Below are 16,268 nucleotides of genomic sequence, written 5' to 3' on the forward strand. Positions count from 1 at the left end.
GCAAAAGACAGATGGGTAGAAAGGAATTTTAGGGGACTGGTGTAGGGAGTCAACATTTGTCAGTGTTCAGGCAACACTGTTCCAGAGGGGCCCCTGTCCCAAAAGTGGCCTCCTCCAATTCCTACAAGAGACAAAGCCAAGAGAATGTATGGGAACCCTGGGCTGTCCTCACTGGATGGCATTTGCCCACTGACTGACTAAATGAACTCATGCTATCGAGGGACCCTTGGCAGCTGTACGTATCAATACGAATTGTGCAACTCATACTGGCATTTTGTTTTATGCATCTATTTCTTTTGATTTGGATAGTCTAAGCCTTGTCTGAGAGACGAACCTGAGATACAATATGTGTATTGATCAGGATAGGAACAGGCCCTTGTTTGAGTGGCCATCTGGTCTCCCTTGGCAACATTTCTATAAATACCCCCAACAAACTGCAAAAATACTTATGGCTCTGCCATAATTTTAGATTCCCTCACACCTTGCAAAAAGTAAATAAAATGTAAATATAAAGTCATTGTGATGGGTTTTTTTTTTTTACATATACTGTAATTTATATAACCAAATTAGTGTGGTCCTCTTCAAAATTGTCATCTTTATGGGTCTTTCATTACATACTTGCTGTAATCATCTTCTGTTGCTCAAAGCACTTTCGTTTCTCTTCATTAAGAAATGTCTTTAAAGTTTGCAATACACTTTTGGAATGATAATACCTAAGCTTAAGTAGCACTTGGCTGTTAACAAAGCAAATTATGATGAAAAATCTTTATACTTTTTTGAGCTACAATCAAAAGTCATTTAGAAGCAAGTCCAAGTGATTGGTCTGGGTAATATAACTTTTAATCCAAAGCAAGCTATGACTATAAAATAATGGCTAAAAAAGGTAATGAAGCTACTTATGAGAATAAATTTATATACTGTTTTAAAGTTAATTGCATTAAAAGAATCCAAAAATATTCTGATCAAAGGCAGAATTTCACTGGTAGCTACTTTGATCCACCACGTCCATCCTGATGTAGAAATTCTAGTGTATTTATTTAAAAATCTCTCATTACTTCATATTTAATGATTACAAAAGTAACTTAAATTATCTTATTATTAACCTGAGACTTACAATATTCGACTCTTTGCTGAATTTCCACTTTAGAGCCTAACCTTGTTTACTTTTTGGTCTTACTTGAGACTTACCTGTGGAATTTATTGGGGGCCCCTATATCCAGTCTTAGTAAGAAAACTGTGGCATTGTACACATGGATTCTGTGGGGCTCTGACAATTCCTCAAGTATAGATCTAGACTTCTGGTATGAAAACCATGACCAAAATTCAAGCTGTGTCATCTGACACATGGTTTGGTACACAATCTAACATCTAAAGAGAATATGGGAAATTCAGGACATGAGAGAAGACAGAGAACAAACTGAATAACCACCTTTAAAAGTTAGAAAATGTAAACTTGACAAATTGCTCAAAAATGAAAAACATAATCTCTCTTGGTAAACATTTGTAAATCAATTGCACTGGTATATAAATTATAAATTCTATGCAAATATATCACCTCTAGTTTAAAAACATCTTTGTATTTCATAAAAGCTTTAAGTCAATGTAACTTGGTCTCCATGATACACACTATTTGAATTTTTGTGGTGAAATTCTCTTTTAGGTTATGTTTATAATATTGACATTATTATTATTTTATGCATTATTACACCTCAGATATCTTTCAAATTTCATACTTGATGTGAAATTCATGCAAAATTAAGAAAGTACTTAGGGTTTCCCTGGTAGCGCAGTGGTTGAGAGTCCGCCTGCTGATGCAGGGGACGTGGGTTCGTGCCCCGGTCCAGGAAGATCCCACATGCCGCGGAGCGGCTGGGCCGGTGAGCCATGGCCACTGAGCCTGCGCGTCCGGAGCCTGTGCTCCGCAACGGGAGAGGCCACAACAGTGAGAGGCCCGCGTATCGTAAAAAAAAAAAAAAAAAAAAAAAAAAAAGTACTTAAATTTTTCCTAAACATTATTAGTTTTCCCAGTAACAAAATCTAGACAATAAAACAGATATTTAATATAATCTATAAACCAGACCAAACAGCTTAATCTTTTATGACTCTGAAACTGAATGGATCATACTCAGAAAGTTAAATTCTGAGGCATTTAACAACATATGACACAAGCATATGACTTTTTTCCTGTATATCTGGTAATGCCATGTTGGACGAGATTTTTCCTAAATTAAATTCTCATCTAGGCCCATTCATTGCACATACAGATGGTCATAAAATTATATTCAACAAAAATGAATTGAATATTTTATATAAACAAGGTATGTGCTATTGTAAAGAATGTAAAAATATGGTAATTAATAATAATAACAGTGGCAGCTAACATTTACTAGGCTAACGACTGTACATGCATTTTCTCAACAGATTAACCCCTAAGACATCGGTCCTACTAGTGTCCAAGTTTTAAAGGTCAAGTCACACAAACAGAGATGTTAAGGGACTTGCCTCAGGTCACAGAGCTACTAAGTAGCAGCTCCAGGATCTGAATCAAAGCAATCTGAATCCAAGGCCTAAAACCCTGGACCACTAAGCAGGACTACTGTCTAATCCGAAGACAGAAAATACGTTTCTTACCTTTTCAGAATTACAACCCAGAAGGAAGTTTATAATCACTGGTACTTTAGGTGAATGTCAGTTCCTATAAATAGTAGGAACTTAACTTTTAAAACTATACCTATTCTTAGAGCAACTTATTATAAAGTAGTTTGAAGAGCAGGACTGAGAATGCTCTTCACACATTTAGTAGCCATTATAATATTTATTTTTTAACAAACCCACCTGAGAGCATTTTTAAAACTATACCAAAATGTGTAAGGTGATCTGTTTTAAAAAAAGAAAAAAATACTTTGATAGACCAACAGTGATATAATTTAAATCAACAATGAGCTAATTTAAAGTTCCTTAGTATTATACTTAGACGTAGCCATGGGATATGTATTCTTCTGAAAACTGCATTTTTTTTAAAACTGCATTTTTAGACAGAATGGCATTTAGGTTCCTCCAAGTGCTCTAGTAGAAAGGCTACAATTTATGCCAATTACCATTCTGATATTGTAAATAACAGGAAAACAGATCAACAGACAATTCCATTCATACAGATGCGGTAACAAAAGGTGCTGAAAACACCCACCCAAGAGGCAATTCCAAACAGTAAAGTCCTTCTCTCCCATCCACAGGGAGGAGCTCTCCTTCTACGGCCTATGCCCTCTCCTTAGCACCTGAGTTCCAGGTTTGCTGCACATTCAGAGAATAAAACATTTTAGAAAGATGTGAAAGCCAAGCTCCTTTCTCCCACACACATATGAGCATATTTATAATGTATTTGGCTTTTCTGATACCTAAGTATGCTGATTCATTAGATAATTATGAATTAGTAATATCCCATGAGAGAGCTGAACCTATTCATTCATTCATACAAGTATAACAGAAATAAAGTAGATACAGTATCCAAAGAACACTTCAAATATGAAATGCTACATCTAACTACACTTTGCCTAAGACTCTGAACTTAGACTCAATTTTTTAAAATCTCATTAGATGAAGTTCACAAGCTTTTATGGCTCATCACATGTAAAGTAGGATAAGAGTACAATTTATTAAATGTCAGTTGGTTTAACTTCAGTACCTATTCCCATGGTTTCACATTTCCATGGTAATTCTGACCCCTCTTTTAAAATGTATAGCTTGTAGAATTGGCTTTTTTAAAAACAGATATTTCGAAGGATTTGCTTTCATTCTTAAAAGAAAGAATAATGGAATTGTGGCAAATACTTGTTAGATATACTCAGTATCATAACAATAAAAACTTTAAGCACATATTACCCACTTTATATTTCTCCCCTATAAACGTTCAAAATTCAGTCAACAAGTGTTTTCTGAGCACCTACTACATGCAGGCATGGCACTTGTAGTACATGAGCCAAGAAGACTTCTAAGTTTCCAAGGCATGAAGGAGGGAAAAATAGGGGCCAAACGTAAGTATTTGTTATTAACAAGTTTATAATTCACAAGTTTCTTAGAAAAATCTAAGGAGACAATTGCACAGTAGCACATTTGGGTCTTGAGAGTGATTTTCAGCTGCAAGTAGTTAAAACTTCAGGGTTAAGCTAAGGCTCTTTATTCACACAATCGGCTTCAGTTTATTCTTTTATCTCTTCCTAATGTTTTCTATCTTATTCCACAAAATCCTCGTTCTCCTCCATAGCAATGAATGACAGCGCATCTTTTTAAAAAACTATGCCACTTTCCCCAAAACCCAGCCCATACACGCGTCCTCCTCTTTCCTGGGCACGTGTGCTTCCAAAGCTCAGCTGGACACCCTCTCACCTGAAAAAAAGTTGGGAGAAGACGCTGGCCTTTTCCAGAGGCGACCTCTGCATGGTCTCTGGGAGTACCGGGGTCCCTGCCGGGGCAGGCCGGGCACGAGCTCCTAATGCCAAACGCCCTACTCTTCTCAGAGACTGCCGCTCGCCCCTTTTTCTCTGACCTGCTGTGATGTCATTTGCTTCCAACTCCCCCCACCCACCCCTACCCCACACACCTCCCCTCTCCTTTCGCTCCTTCCCCCGCCTCCACTGCCCAGGTTAAAAGCTGGACGCTGCCTGGTCCGGCCCCAAATTTGCTCTAGCGGCTTTCTCCACCCCGTCCGCGCCCAGCGTCCGCGCCGCGCCCGCTCCTTCGTTCTCGCCTCCTTCCCTCCCTCGCTGCTCCGCGCCACCCTTTCCCGGTTCTGACTCCCAGCCTTCCCTCCCTCGCGCGCGCTCCTTCCAGGTCCGTGTCCCTACCTACCGTCCGGCCCCAGCCCAGCCCGCAGGCGGGGGACCGTCGCGGCCGCTCTCCAGGTCCAGACAGAAGGAGCCACCAGCGAAAGCAGCGCCAGTCAGTCCGCCGGGAACCTCCTGGACCCTCCTGCGCCCCAGGCTCCGCGAGACCCAGGGCACGCCGCGGCCAACTTCCCCGAGCCTTCTTCCTCCTCCCTTTTTCCGAGATCCTAGCCGGGTTCGTGTTACGTTTGCACGGTGCCTTTTGAAAGGGGAACGAAAAGATGTCTCTCCTGTATCAAACTGCAGCCTCGGAGAGCTGCAAAGTTCCACGGCAGCGTCTGATGTGTTCGCCTTAGCGCTTCCCTTGAGTGTCAGAGGGAAAAACCAAGCTTGTTCGTTTTCAGGCTTAGGTGAGCTGCAAGTGTGGCCCCTTAGGAGACGTACTTCAGGTGGAGGGAATCCCTATAAGGACGTAAGAGGAATTGCCGCTTTGTCCATTACCCGCACAGGATTTGTTCATTGTCTGTCCTAAGTTTTTCAGTCCGGCTTGCAGTTTTCAAGAAGGCTTTTGTGTGTGTTAGCGACTACGATGATGACAAGCGGACAGTGTGTAGACTCACCCGCAATCCTATAGTTCCTAGTCTCGTTCAGCAAAATATCTTGACCAATAACACTGAAAGGAATCCAAACAATCTTTGAAGCGAAGGTAGCATGTTAACGCTGACCTGCCTCAGAGAAACGCCATCTTCAACTCTTGAAGGGCATCTAAGCTTTCCCAGGTGTGGGCGCTCTAGCTTCCCCGAGTTTTTGCTGCGTGGATTGTGTGCCTGTTTGATGGTTTTTAAAGAACCAAATCGTTCGTTCCTGAATCCTGTTGTGTAAAAGCAAGGGCACATTGAGTTTAAATTGAAAAATTCAAATGGAAGTAAAAAATTTGGTCTGATTACGTTAATGCCTCTACACCTAAAGCAAGGGCGTTTACTTATGAATTGCTTGTTGTTCACTTGTGGTCACCCAGATACAGTACAAATGAAACTGCAATTCATAATAACAGAAAGACAGGAACACGTATTTAAATTAATAAATGTGTTCAAATCAGGTCTTTATAGCTCCCCTTTGCATTTCCATGTCACCTTTTTTTTTTTAAACCTTAAAGTGGGTTTTGTAAACATTTCAGTTTTATTATCCTAAATTTTAACAGTAGGGAAAATAACACTAAAGAGATAGGCAAATTGCATAAAGTTAGATACCAGGAGAAAACTTAATTTCTAACACATGATCTCTTGCTTCAAATCCTGTACCTGTGTTTTCCTCTCTCCCGTGTGGCAGGCAAATCTAGGCTCTGCCTTCATTATTGACTTTTCCCAGGTATGTGATTGAACTCACTTCATCCACTTTCCCACCCTCCACTCTACTGTTTGCTTTATAACTGCTAATGTAACCCATCAAATGTAATACACACATTTGGAAAGGAAGCGGTAATCAGTTCCTCTTTGTTCTCAAAGAGCAGGAGACAATAAAGAGATTAAGAATTGAGTTCCAAAGAAGATCAAAGAAGCTGACCAAGTGATATGCCTCAGAGACCCCAAATATTTGTCAATCTCTTTCCTCTGAAAAGAATAGATAAAATAGTGACTATTTCTTGATTTCTTACTATTTGCCAGGCATCATCTCATGGGAATCTAACAACAACCATGTAAATCGGTGTTATTCTCCCCAGTTTTCAGTAGAGGAAACAGAAAAGAGAAGTAAATGCCTGTAATGATAGAGCTAACATTTAAACTCATGTCTGATTTCAAACCATCATGCCTATCAGTGCGTAATATTGCTTCTAATCAAATCATCCCTCATGCATTTATGTACTATCACTTACACTGGTATAACCAGTCTTTCTTCTCATATTAGTTTCATGCAATCGTTACTGCTAGACCTGTTCAAGAATGAGGCAAGAAAGCAGAAATCTGCAAACCAAGTAGCTACTGGAGTTCACACTTTTAAAAGATGACATCTAACTATAATATTCCATTTTAAGTGTGTGTACACACACATATTCCTAGGAAGACCCTAGTTTTTATCATGAAAGTTTACATCCCAAATTTGTTCTTGGCATAGGTAAGACTTCACCATTATTCAGAACATTAACACGGTTAGCTGACATGAACAAATGAACTAATTGAGACGTGATATTCAAGGCTTGCATCTACGCACAAACGTAATGTGGGAATGTAGATTTATGCACTAGGAAAATGTTCAAATATGGCTGAAGGTCATGACTGAAATCCTAAATGTGTCTTTGAGATGTCAGGAATAGGAAAGAGATTAAAGGGCCAGGATGAAAATAAAAGGTGGTAGTAAGAAACAATGAAACTCTTCTCTCCAAGCTGCTCAAATATCAGCTCACAGAATTTTATAATAACAGCTTATATATGTTAAGCACTTACCATGTATGTAAGGTGCCATGCACAGAATGCTTTGCCTTTTTTTAATCCTTATGACACCTTCATGAGATATTACCTTCTTCATTGTCTATATATTATAGGTGAAGAAACTGAGGTATAAAAATTTAGTAATTTTCCCAAGCAAGTTTCACAGTAAAAAGTAACAGAGAAAACTGAGATTTGAACTAAACAGTCTATTGCCTGAGAACAAGCATTTAACCACTACTCATCCTCCCCCCACAGAATTTCCTAACATTTTAAGCAGAACTGACCTTCAATATAGAAGATTAGGTGGCCATTTGTATGGGTTTTTTTAATTGTAGAATACATATAAAATTTGCTAACTTACACCTTTTTTGAGTGTACAGTCCAGTAACACATTCACACTGTTGTGCAATCAGCACAATCACAGTAACCCTTTTATCTTGTAAAGCTGAAACTCTATACACATTACACAATAACTCCCCATTCTCCCTTCCCCCCAGCCCCTGGCAACCACCATTGTATCAATTCTTTCTTGTTTTTTATGATTTTGACTCTACCTCACATACGGGGAATCACACGGTATTTGTCTTTTTGTGACTGGCTTATTTCACTTAGCATAATGTCCTCAAGGTTTATCCATGTTGTAGCCTAGTGCAGGATTTCTTTCCCTTTTAAGGCTGAATAATTTTGCATTGTACGTATATATCACATTTGGCTTATCCACTCATTTTTTGGTGGGCACTTGGGTTTCAGCTATTGTGAATAATGCTGCTGTGAACATGGGTGTAATGGTGTGGCATCATTTTAAAGGTATATTAAAAAGAAGCAAGAAGAAGAGAAGAAGGAGAAGGAAAGAAAGTCAGTATTTATTTAGTACCTATTATGTGTTCAGCAATGTGCCATGTGCTTCCTCAAATGATCTCAATATATGAAAGCTTAAGATAACCTTCCTCTCATATATTCCTGTCATACATTACTCACTCCACCATGAGATAATGGCTGAAGTTTCACCATTAGATATCACCAGAGTGCAACTGCCTATACTTATCCATTATGTTCAATTTAATATGACTGTGTTCCTCAGATTCTCTGTTGAGAACAGGCCTTAATAGGGATAAGCAGGTCATGACAATGAGTGCACTAAAACCTGGAAAAGTAGAAGGAAAAAGGAAAAAGTCACAAAACAAGAGAAGGGCAAATTCTTGTCAGCTTCATGTGCATAGGCTGGCTCTGTATATAAATGTATCTAAGCCAGAAGAGTAAGAGCAGCTGAGCTTTCCCACAGTGTGCCACAGTGTTGGCCAAGGATGCAAGTACACATCATAGTCTTACAAAGATGTTTCAGACCCAGACAGAGGTGTCCTGGTACATGACTAAGCCAGATTATCATTTATTTTTACCACTTCCAACATTCTGTTTGGTCTGAAAATTCTGTTTATAAACACACATGCACACATACTTCTGTTTATATACATACATAACCTTTCTTCCCCACAACCTCCTTGGAGACAAGAACTGTGTCCTCTGTTTTCCTTTCAACTCATCTCTTATTTAGTAATACTGTGTACAATCAAACAATTTTCTCTCGGGGTTACTGACCTAATAGTTGAAATGTCATCCTAAAGGGGGAATCTGAAGATGCTCAAGAGATGAATCGTTGCCATTAATGTCTCAGCAAGCAAGAGCTCAGTGCTAAGGCAGGAGTACGGAATAAAAGAGGATCTCCACCCTCCAAAACTCAGAATCTACCCATGGTCATCAAAATTCCCTGAAGAGGGTAGCAGAGTGTAGTGGAAAGAGCTTGGGCTTTGAGGCAATGAAGAGCTGGTTTTTCAATCTTGGTACCGCTACTTACTTAGCTGTGTGGTCTTGGGTAAGTTACTTAACCTTTCTGTGTCTCAGTTCCCTTTTCTGAAAATGAGGTTAACAATACCCACTTCCAACTGTTGTTGAATGTATTCAGTCATTGTCTTTCTACCTCAGCACTACTGACATTTGGGGCTGAGTAACTCTTTGATGTGGGCGGACTGTCCTGTGCATTGTAGGAGGTTTAGCAGCATCTCTAGCTTCTACCCCTTGGATGCCAGTAGAACTACCCCCTCCCCCAAGATGTGACAACGAAAACTGTCTCCAGACTTTGCCAAATACCCTCTGGGTGGCAAAATTGCTCCCGTTATGAATCACTGGATGAAATTATTTAAAGGTGAGGCATACAACAGCCATAAAGGGCTTAGAACCTAATAAGGACGTCACAAACTTTAGAATTTATTGTTACATATCACTAGTGATAAATCAGAAATCAGTGTAACATTGCAAAATGGATGGTTACAGAAAACGGAACTTCTTAACAGCTATCAGAATTCTCAGGAACACTGGGCTCTCTCATCCCTTCTGAAGTTATTTGCTTGTATTCAGATTACATAAAAGATGGAAATTCAGGTACCCTTCCAATTGTAAGCTAATTTTGATTTAGAGGCAGAACTATGTTTTTATACTGTGGAAACATTCTTACTACTTTTGCATTGAAATGACATTTGAAAGCTCTATTTTTCAGTTCCTCTCATTTTAAGCTCATCACCGGTGGTATATTCTTAACAACTGTATCCAGATGGAGTTTGGCACCCTGAGAGTCTTCTGTAACTTAAAAGTACTTCCTTGTAAGGGAAGCCTTAAGGATACTCCATCTGTACAAAACAGGAGATTATTAATGCTACTAATGAACTGGAACTATTGTGAACAATAGTTAAAATACTTTGGGGCTTCCCTGGTGGCGCAGCGGTTAAGAATCCACCTGCTAATTCAGGGGACACAGGTTCAAGCCCTGGTCCAGGAAAATCCCACATGCCGCGGAGCAACAAAGTCCATGAGCCACAACTACTGAGCCCACGTGCCACAACTACTGAGGCCCGTGCGCCTAGAGCCTGTGCTCTGCAACAAGAGAAGCCACCGCAATGAGAGGCCCATGCACCACAATGAAGAGTAGCTCCCGCTCACCACAACTAGAGAAAGCCCGCACGCAGCAACGAAGACCCAACACAGCCAAAAATAAAATAAATAAAAAGTAAATAAAATAAAATACAACTTTTTCATGAATGTAAAAGCTAATAAATCTGGGATTTTCTAAAACTCCTTTTTATCAAATGTTTCATTGTTTACATTGGTGCTTTTCCATTTTTCCTACTGAAGCTTTTTTAGAAACAAGAGAATGTATAACACCAGATTAAATTTTCATTGATGATATCGTCTTGAAAGCCAGATGTTCTCTATAGAATTAAAATTGTGGTTTAATATATTTAAACCTTAAGAAAAAATTTCCTCAGGCGAATTCTATACTAATCTATGTGCTTCATAGAAGAGTTACATTTAGAAAGGCAGTAGAGAGACTTCCCACTGGTGGCCCAGTGGGTAGGACTCCATGCTCCCAACGCAGGGGGCCTGGGTTCGATCCCTGGTTGGGAAACTAGATCCTGCATGCATGCGGAAACTGAGAAATCCCACATACCACATCCAACATGCCACAACGAAGATCCTGCATGCTGCAACTAAGACCTGGAACATCCTAAATAAATAAATAAATCTTTAAAAAAAAAAAAGAAAGAAAGAAAGTAGAGCGCAGTAAGTAGAATAGTAGGTTATTTACTTATTTGCAACTATTTCCCCCAAATAGATAATTTATAATAAAAACCTATAAATCAGGAGAATGTTTGAAATAAAAAATAAGAGAGACTAGGTGGGAAATTGTTATCGTATCTGGGAACTAAAAGTAATTCTGAATATCTTGGTTGTCAAAGTCCAAAAGGTTGTATTATTCTCATAGTCTGACACCTGACAGAGGTCGATATGCAAGTTTACCTGGGGAAAAAAAAAATCCTCCCTCTACCCCAATCCTTGAAGAGTTTGTCATTCAAAGACTTATAGAATTATTACTGAATGACATCATGGTCATTATTTTCAGCAATAATTTTTTCAGAAACATCTATTTGATGGTCATTTCTTATACCAATTCATAATTAAAGCCAAGGACACAACATGAAGTCAGTTACTCAAGGAAGGCTGTTCAGCCTGGGAAACTAGAATAGAAGAATTCCCAGGTTCAGAGTTTCCTTTCTGTTTTGCTTTAACTTACCCTATATAGACAAAGTCTATGAGATCTTGTTGTTTTAGACACTATGCTGGCTACTTATTGATCTACAAGTTCAATGTGATTGGTGAAACTAGGGTGATTAATCTGTATGGTCAAAAGGACAACCAATTCCTGGTTCAGTGACTCTGGCTCATTGGCCTCCGCAGCCTGCATCCCAGTGTCTCCCAGTGTGACTACAACCTCCTTAACTTCAAAGACTGCTGAGAGGCAGCACTGATGAAGTGATGGCAAAACACTTTGGAATTCTTATTTACTTGAGCAAGAATTATGTTTAGCAATATGTATGAAAATCATCTAAATCCTTTCTAGAATAAAGTGTATCATGCTAACTAAAGAAAATCAAACTGACAAATACGTATCAGAGTTTTCATCTAAACAAATTAGACAGTCATAAAATTTTACCTAAAACTAATTGAAAATTTTTATAACAAATTAAGTTTAGCATGATCCTGTTTTTCAAGAAAAAAATTATATGTTGTATATATTTATTTGCTGCATAAATAATATTACACACCTCAGAAAAACCCTATAAAGATGGTATATTTATTTTCATCGTTGTTCCATTTTACAAATGAAGAAACTGAGGTACAGAAGGTTAAAGACCACGTCCAAATTCAAGAAATAGGGCTAGAATTTGAACAAACCTATTGGTTTGGTTCTGGAGCTGAGCATTTAATCATGGTGCCCTGTGTGTAACTGGACCATATAGAACGGTTTTGTTTGTTTAACTAAAAGGAGCTGCTTTTTACAATTTATCTACTTGCTTCTCTGTTTAGGTGGAAACAGGGGCTTATTACAAAGGAGATGTTTCTTTCTTCTTTTTCTTCATTTCTTCAGAATCCACTGAGTGGTCTCTTCATTATAGGATTATAAAGTAGGTAGGTATCCATGGGGAGAAAGGGGGAAATCAAAATCTTTTTTCTATTTCTTTCTTTTTAAAAATAAATTTATTTATTTATTTTTGGCTGCATTAGTTCTCCATTGCTGCAGACGGGCTTTCTCTAGTTGCGTCGAGCGGGGGCTACTCTTTGTTGCGGTGCGTGGACTTCTCATTGCGGTGGCTTCTCTTGTTGCGGAGCGTGGGCTCTAGGCGTGTGGGCTTCAGTAGTTGTGGCATATGGGCTCAGTAGTTGTGGCTTGCAGGCTCTAGAGCACAGGCTCAGTAGTTGTGGCGCACGGGCTTATTAGTTGCTCCGCAGCATGTGGGATCTTCCCAGGCCCGGGCTAAAACCCATGTCCCCTGCATTGGCAGGCGGATTCTTAACTCCTGCGCCACCAGGGAAGCCCTTATTTTTCTTTTGAGGTTCAACATAGAATCTATTTGATGAATTGAGATGACCCCCAACTGAAATGCTCAAATATGGACGCCAAGGGTCCCCATGGAGAACCAGACATACCATGAGAGGAAAAGTTTAATGTCAATGTCTTCAGTTTGGTGGGAGATGGGCCACTTTGCAGCTGAAACTGGAAGGTGGCCTTTTCCTACCCATCATGGGATGCTGGGCGGGCCTTGCCAACTACTGGAGAAATGTTAAAAGTCCAATTATAATGTACTACTGGCTGAGACTAAGGTGGGGGAGTGAGCTTCATCTTCCTCTAGGAACTGCTATGACCTCTGCAGAGATCTGTTCCAACAGGGTGATGATCGTAGCAGCGTGCCAGGGTGTATCAGACTCTGTGGGAGGACGTTTTTTCACCAGTAACACAATGTTGTGGTGACAGAGGCTCCTGCAGCAGAAAATGAGGTGGGGCATGCGACAGCAGCCTGGTCAGATTCTCCATATTCTCCATCTCTCTGGTGTTTGGAAACAGAAATAACCCCTTTGGATGATGAAAACCCTGGGGTTCCTGGACAGTTGGGCGATGGAGGAAGAAATGCATCCTGTGAAGTAAAGTGACTTTCTGATTCCATTCCACAAATGTTTTTGGAAAGCCTATAGCGCTGCAGCTCTATGTCAGGAAGGGGGGAAAGATGGAATTCTGCTACAACCTTCAAAGGGCTTCATAGATCTAATTTGTTACTTAAACTGACAAAACAAAGCAATAGTTGCCTGAGCCCAAAGGAAAGTACCAGGGTCCATGCCTCTTTCATTCATTCTGGATTCTGCAAAATCTACAGCAACTCCCTAAATCTTCTTCAGCAACATTTCTTTTGCCCCACCCCAGGGCTGCACTGTTTCCCCATTCCTGTTTTTAGGATACAGTTACAAAGACGCCCTGTCAAGAGTAGCAGAAAAATACTTCCATCAAGTAACTTTAAACATATGACCCATAACCAGCTTCCTCTACTAGTTCATCAGAAGTTAATATTCTTAAATAAATCCTATGAGTGTTACGTGTCTTATGTAAGTGCCACAGTTATACAGCATTTCATTTTGTGCAGGTTAAGAGCAATAATTTTTTAAATGTAGAAATGCCAGATAAGACACAATTTTTAGAACTCTAAATTGGCAATTTTTTTCTTAAAAAAAAAAAAACAAAGGGCTTCCCTGGTGGCGCAGTGGTTGAGAGTCCGCCTGCCGATGCAGGGGACGCGGGTTCGTGCCCCTGTCTGGGAAGATCCCACATGTCGCGGAGCGGCTGGGCCCGTGAGCCATGGCCGCTGAGCCTGCGCGTCCGGAGTCTGTGCTCCGCAACGGGAGAGGCCACAACAGTGAGAGGTCCGCGTAACGCAAAAAAAAAAAAACACCCCAAAACAAAAAAACACTAGAGGAGCTTCCCTGGTGGCGCAGTGGTTGAGAATCTGCCTGCCAATGCAGGGTACACGGGTTCAAGCCCTGGTCCGGGAAGATCCCACATGCCCGCGGAGCAGCTGGGCCCGTGAGCCACAACTACTGATCCTGCGCGTCTGGAGCCTGTGCTCTGCAACAAGAGGGGCTGCGATAGTGAGAGGCCCGCGCACTGTGATGAAGAATGGCCCGCGCTTGCCGTAATTAGAGAAAGCCCTTGCACAGAAACGAAGACCCAACACAGCCATAAATAAAATAAATAAAAATTTTTTAAAAAAACAAAACAAAACACTAGAAGCCTCCAAAATGGAAGTGTCTCAGTCCTGTTTCTGTGGAGGACCCTGCAAACTCGCCACTCCTCTCAGAGGCCAGGCTAAGGAAGGCACTGGAGGATCAGCAGTTCTCACACCCCTGTCAACACAGAGCTCTCCCCCGAGACAGAGCAGAAGCTCCACTCCCCATGCCCCTCAGGGCCCTAGGGGGAACAGAAACCTTGAACCTTTCTGCACCTGCCGAGTGCTTGGCACTGTGGGAACCCAGCAACTGACAGCTCCCTGGAGGGGAGCCAGGCCGAGTGGAACACCCAGTCCCACGCTGCGGGCTCCTGGCCAGCTCAGAGCCAGCCGCCAGCTGAGACTGCACTGCTATGTTTTTCAAGGCCCAATTTGGTCGTGAGTCTAATTGTCTTTAGGAATTCTTTTTGTTCTCAACCCAAACAAATTTGAGGCTTGTAACAATTTGGATAATTCAAGAAAAATGGACTTTTTTTCTGGAATCTGTTTCTATGTTCACTGATAATTAAATTTAAAATATACTTTCATTTGGCTGTGTAATAAAATAAACTTTAGATCATCTCCTTTTAAAGTTCAGAGCTTCACTGGGAGCTGAGAATTCCTCACTTGTAAAACGGGCGAAACAAGAGCTTTCATTACATAGGGGTTGTTGTGAGGATTAAGTGAGTTGATATAAGTGAAAAATGTAACAGATTATCTGACATAGGATAAGCACTCAATAAATAGTGTGTGTGTATGTGTGTGTGTGCATGAGTGTGTTTCAAATTTCACATCCTTACATTAGTGATTCACTGAAGGCTGAAGTGGTTCTTCCACATTGCTTTTTTTACACAAAAGAATGAAATGAGCATGGGATAGTTCTTTTAATGCACATCTTCTCACCAAGTTTTACTTTTTGTTCATTTACTTCCTTCAAAAATAAGGGAAAATAAAACTCAACAATAAGAAAACAAACAACCCAATTTAAAAAACAAGCCAAACATCTGAACAGACACTGCACCAAAAAAGATATACAGATGGCAAATAAGCATATGAAAAGGTGCTCATCATCATTTGTCATTAGGGAATTGCAAATGAAAACAACGAGACACCACTGCTCACCCTTTAGAGGGGCTAAAATCCAAAAAACTGACAATACCATATCCTGATGAGGATTGATTGTGGGATTGCAAAATAGTACAACCACTTTGGAATACAATGTGGCAGTTTCTTGCAAAGCTAAGTATAGTCTTACTAGACAATCTAGCAGACATACTTCTAGGTATTTATCCAACTGATTTGAAAACTTACATCCACACAGAAATCTGCATGCCAATGTTTATAGTCGTTTTATTCATAATTGCCAAAACCTGAAGTAAACAAGATATGTGTCAGTCGGCAAATGTATAAACAAACTGGTCCATCTCAACAGTGGAATACTACTCAGTAATAAAAAGAAATGAACTATCAAGCCACGAAAAGACATGGATGAATCTTAATTGCATATTGTTAGTGAAAGAAGCCAGTGTGGAAAGTCTACATACAGTATGATTTCAATTATATGCATTCTGGAAAAGGTACAACTATTCAGAGATGTTACATGGATCACTGGTTGCCAAGACTTTGGGGTAAGGAGAGGGTTACATTAATGGAGCACAAGGAATACTTTTAGGGCAGTGAAACTATTCATTATAATACTGCAATGGTGGATACACGATACTATGCATTTCCCAAAAACCATAGAACTTTACAGCTCAAAGAGTGAACCTTAATGTCTGTGAATTTTTAAAAAATCATTTAGGTGATCAGGAATGGGGGGGGGTCTCCAGGTTGGAACACAGAATAAGACAAAAGAATCTAACTGTATGACAAATATATGA

At 40.1% G+C, this 16,268-nt stretch overlaps 1 protein-coding gene across 1 annotated transcript in view; it reads right to left on the reverse strand.

Annotated features, from left to right (window-relative positions):
* The window catches only part of CFTR (CF transmembrane conductance regulator), a 197,576-nt gene extending 188,366 nt beyond the window's left edge, over nt 1-9,210 (reverse strand). Inside the window, exons 1-4 of the mRNA XM_060304940.1 lie at nt 9,177-9,210; nt 8,268-8,390; nt 5,546-5,691; nt 4,846-5,282 (exon numbers count right to left, since the gene is read on the reverse strand). Coding sequence (XP_060160923.1) covers nt 4,846-5,282; nt 5,546-5,691; nt 8,268-8,390; nt 9,177-9,210 — 740 coding nt within the window. The remainder of the gene's footprint in view (nt 1-4,845; nt 5,283-5,545; nt 5,692-8,267; nt 8,391-9,176) is intronic.
* Nucleotides 9,211-16,268: the final 7,058 nt, after the last annotated feature.

This window comes from Globicephala melas, chromosome 9 (genome assembly GCF_963455315.2).
Source record: "Globicephala melas chromosome 9, mGloMel1.2, whole genome shotgun sequence".
In the NCBI taxonomy this organism is placed as follows: Eukaryota; Metazoa; Chordata; class Mammalia; order Artiodactyla; family Delphinidae; genus Globicephala; species Globicephala melas.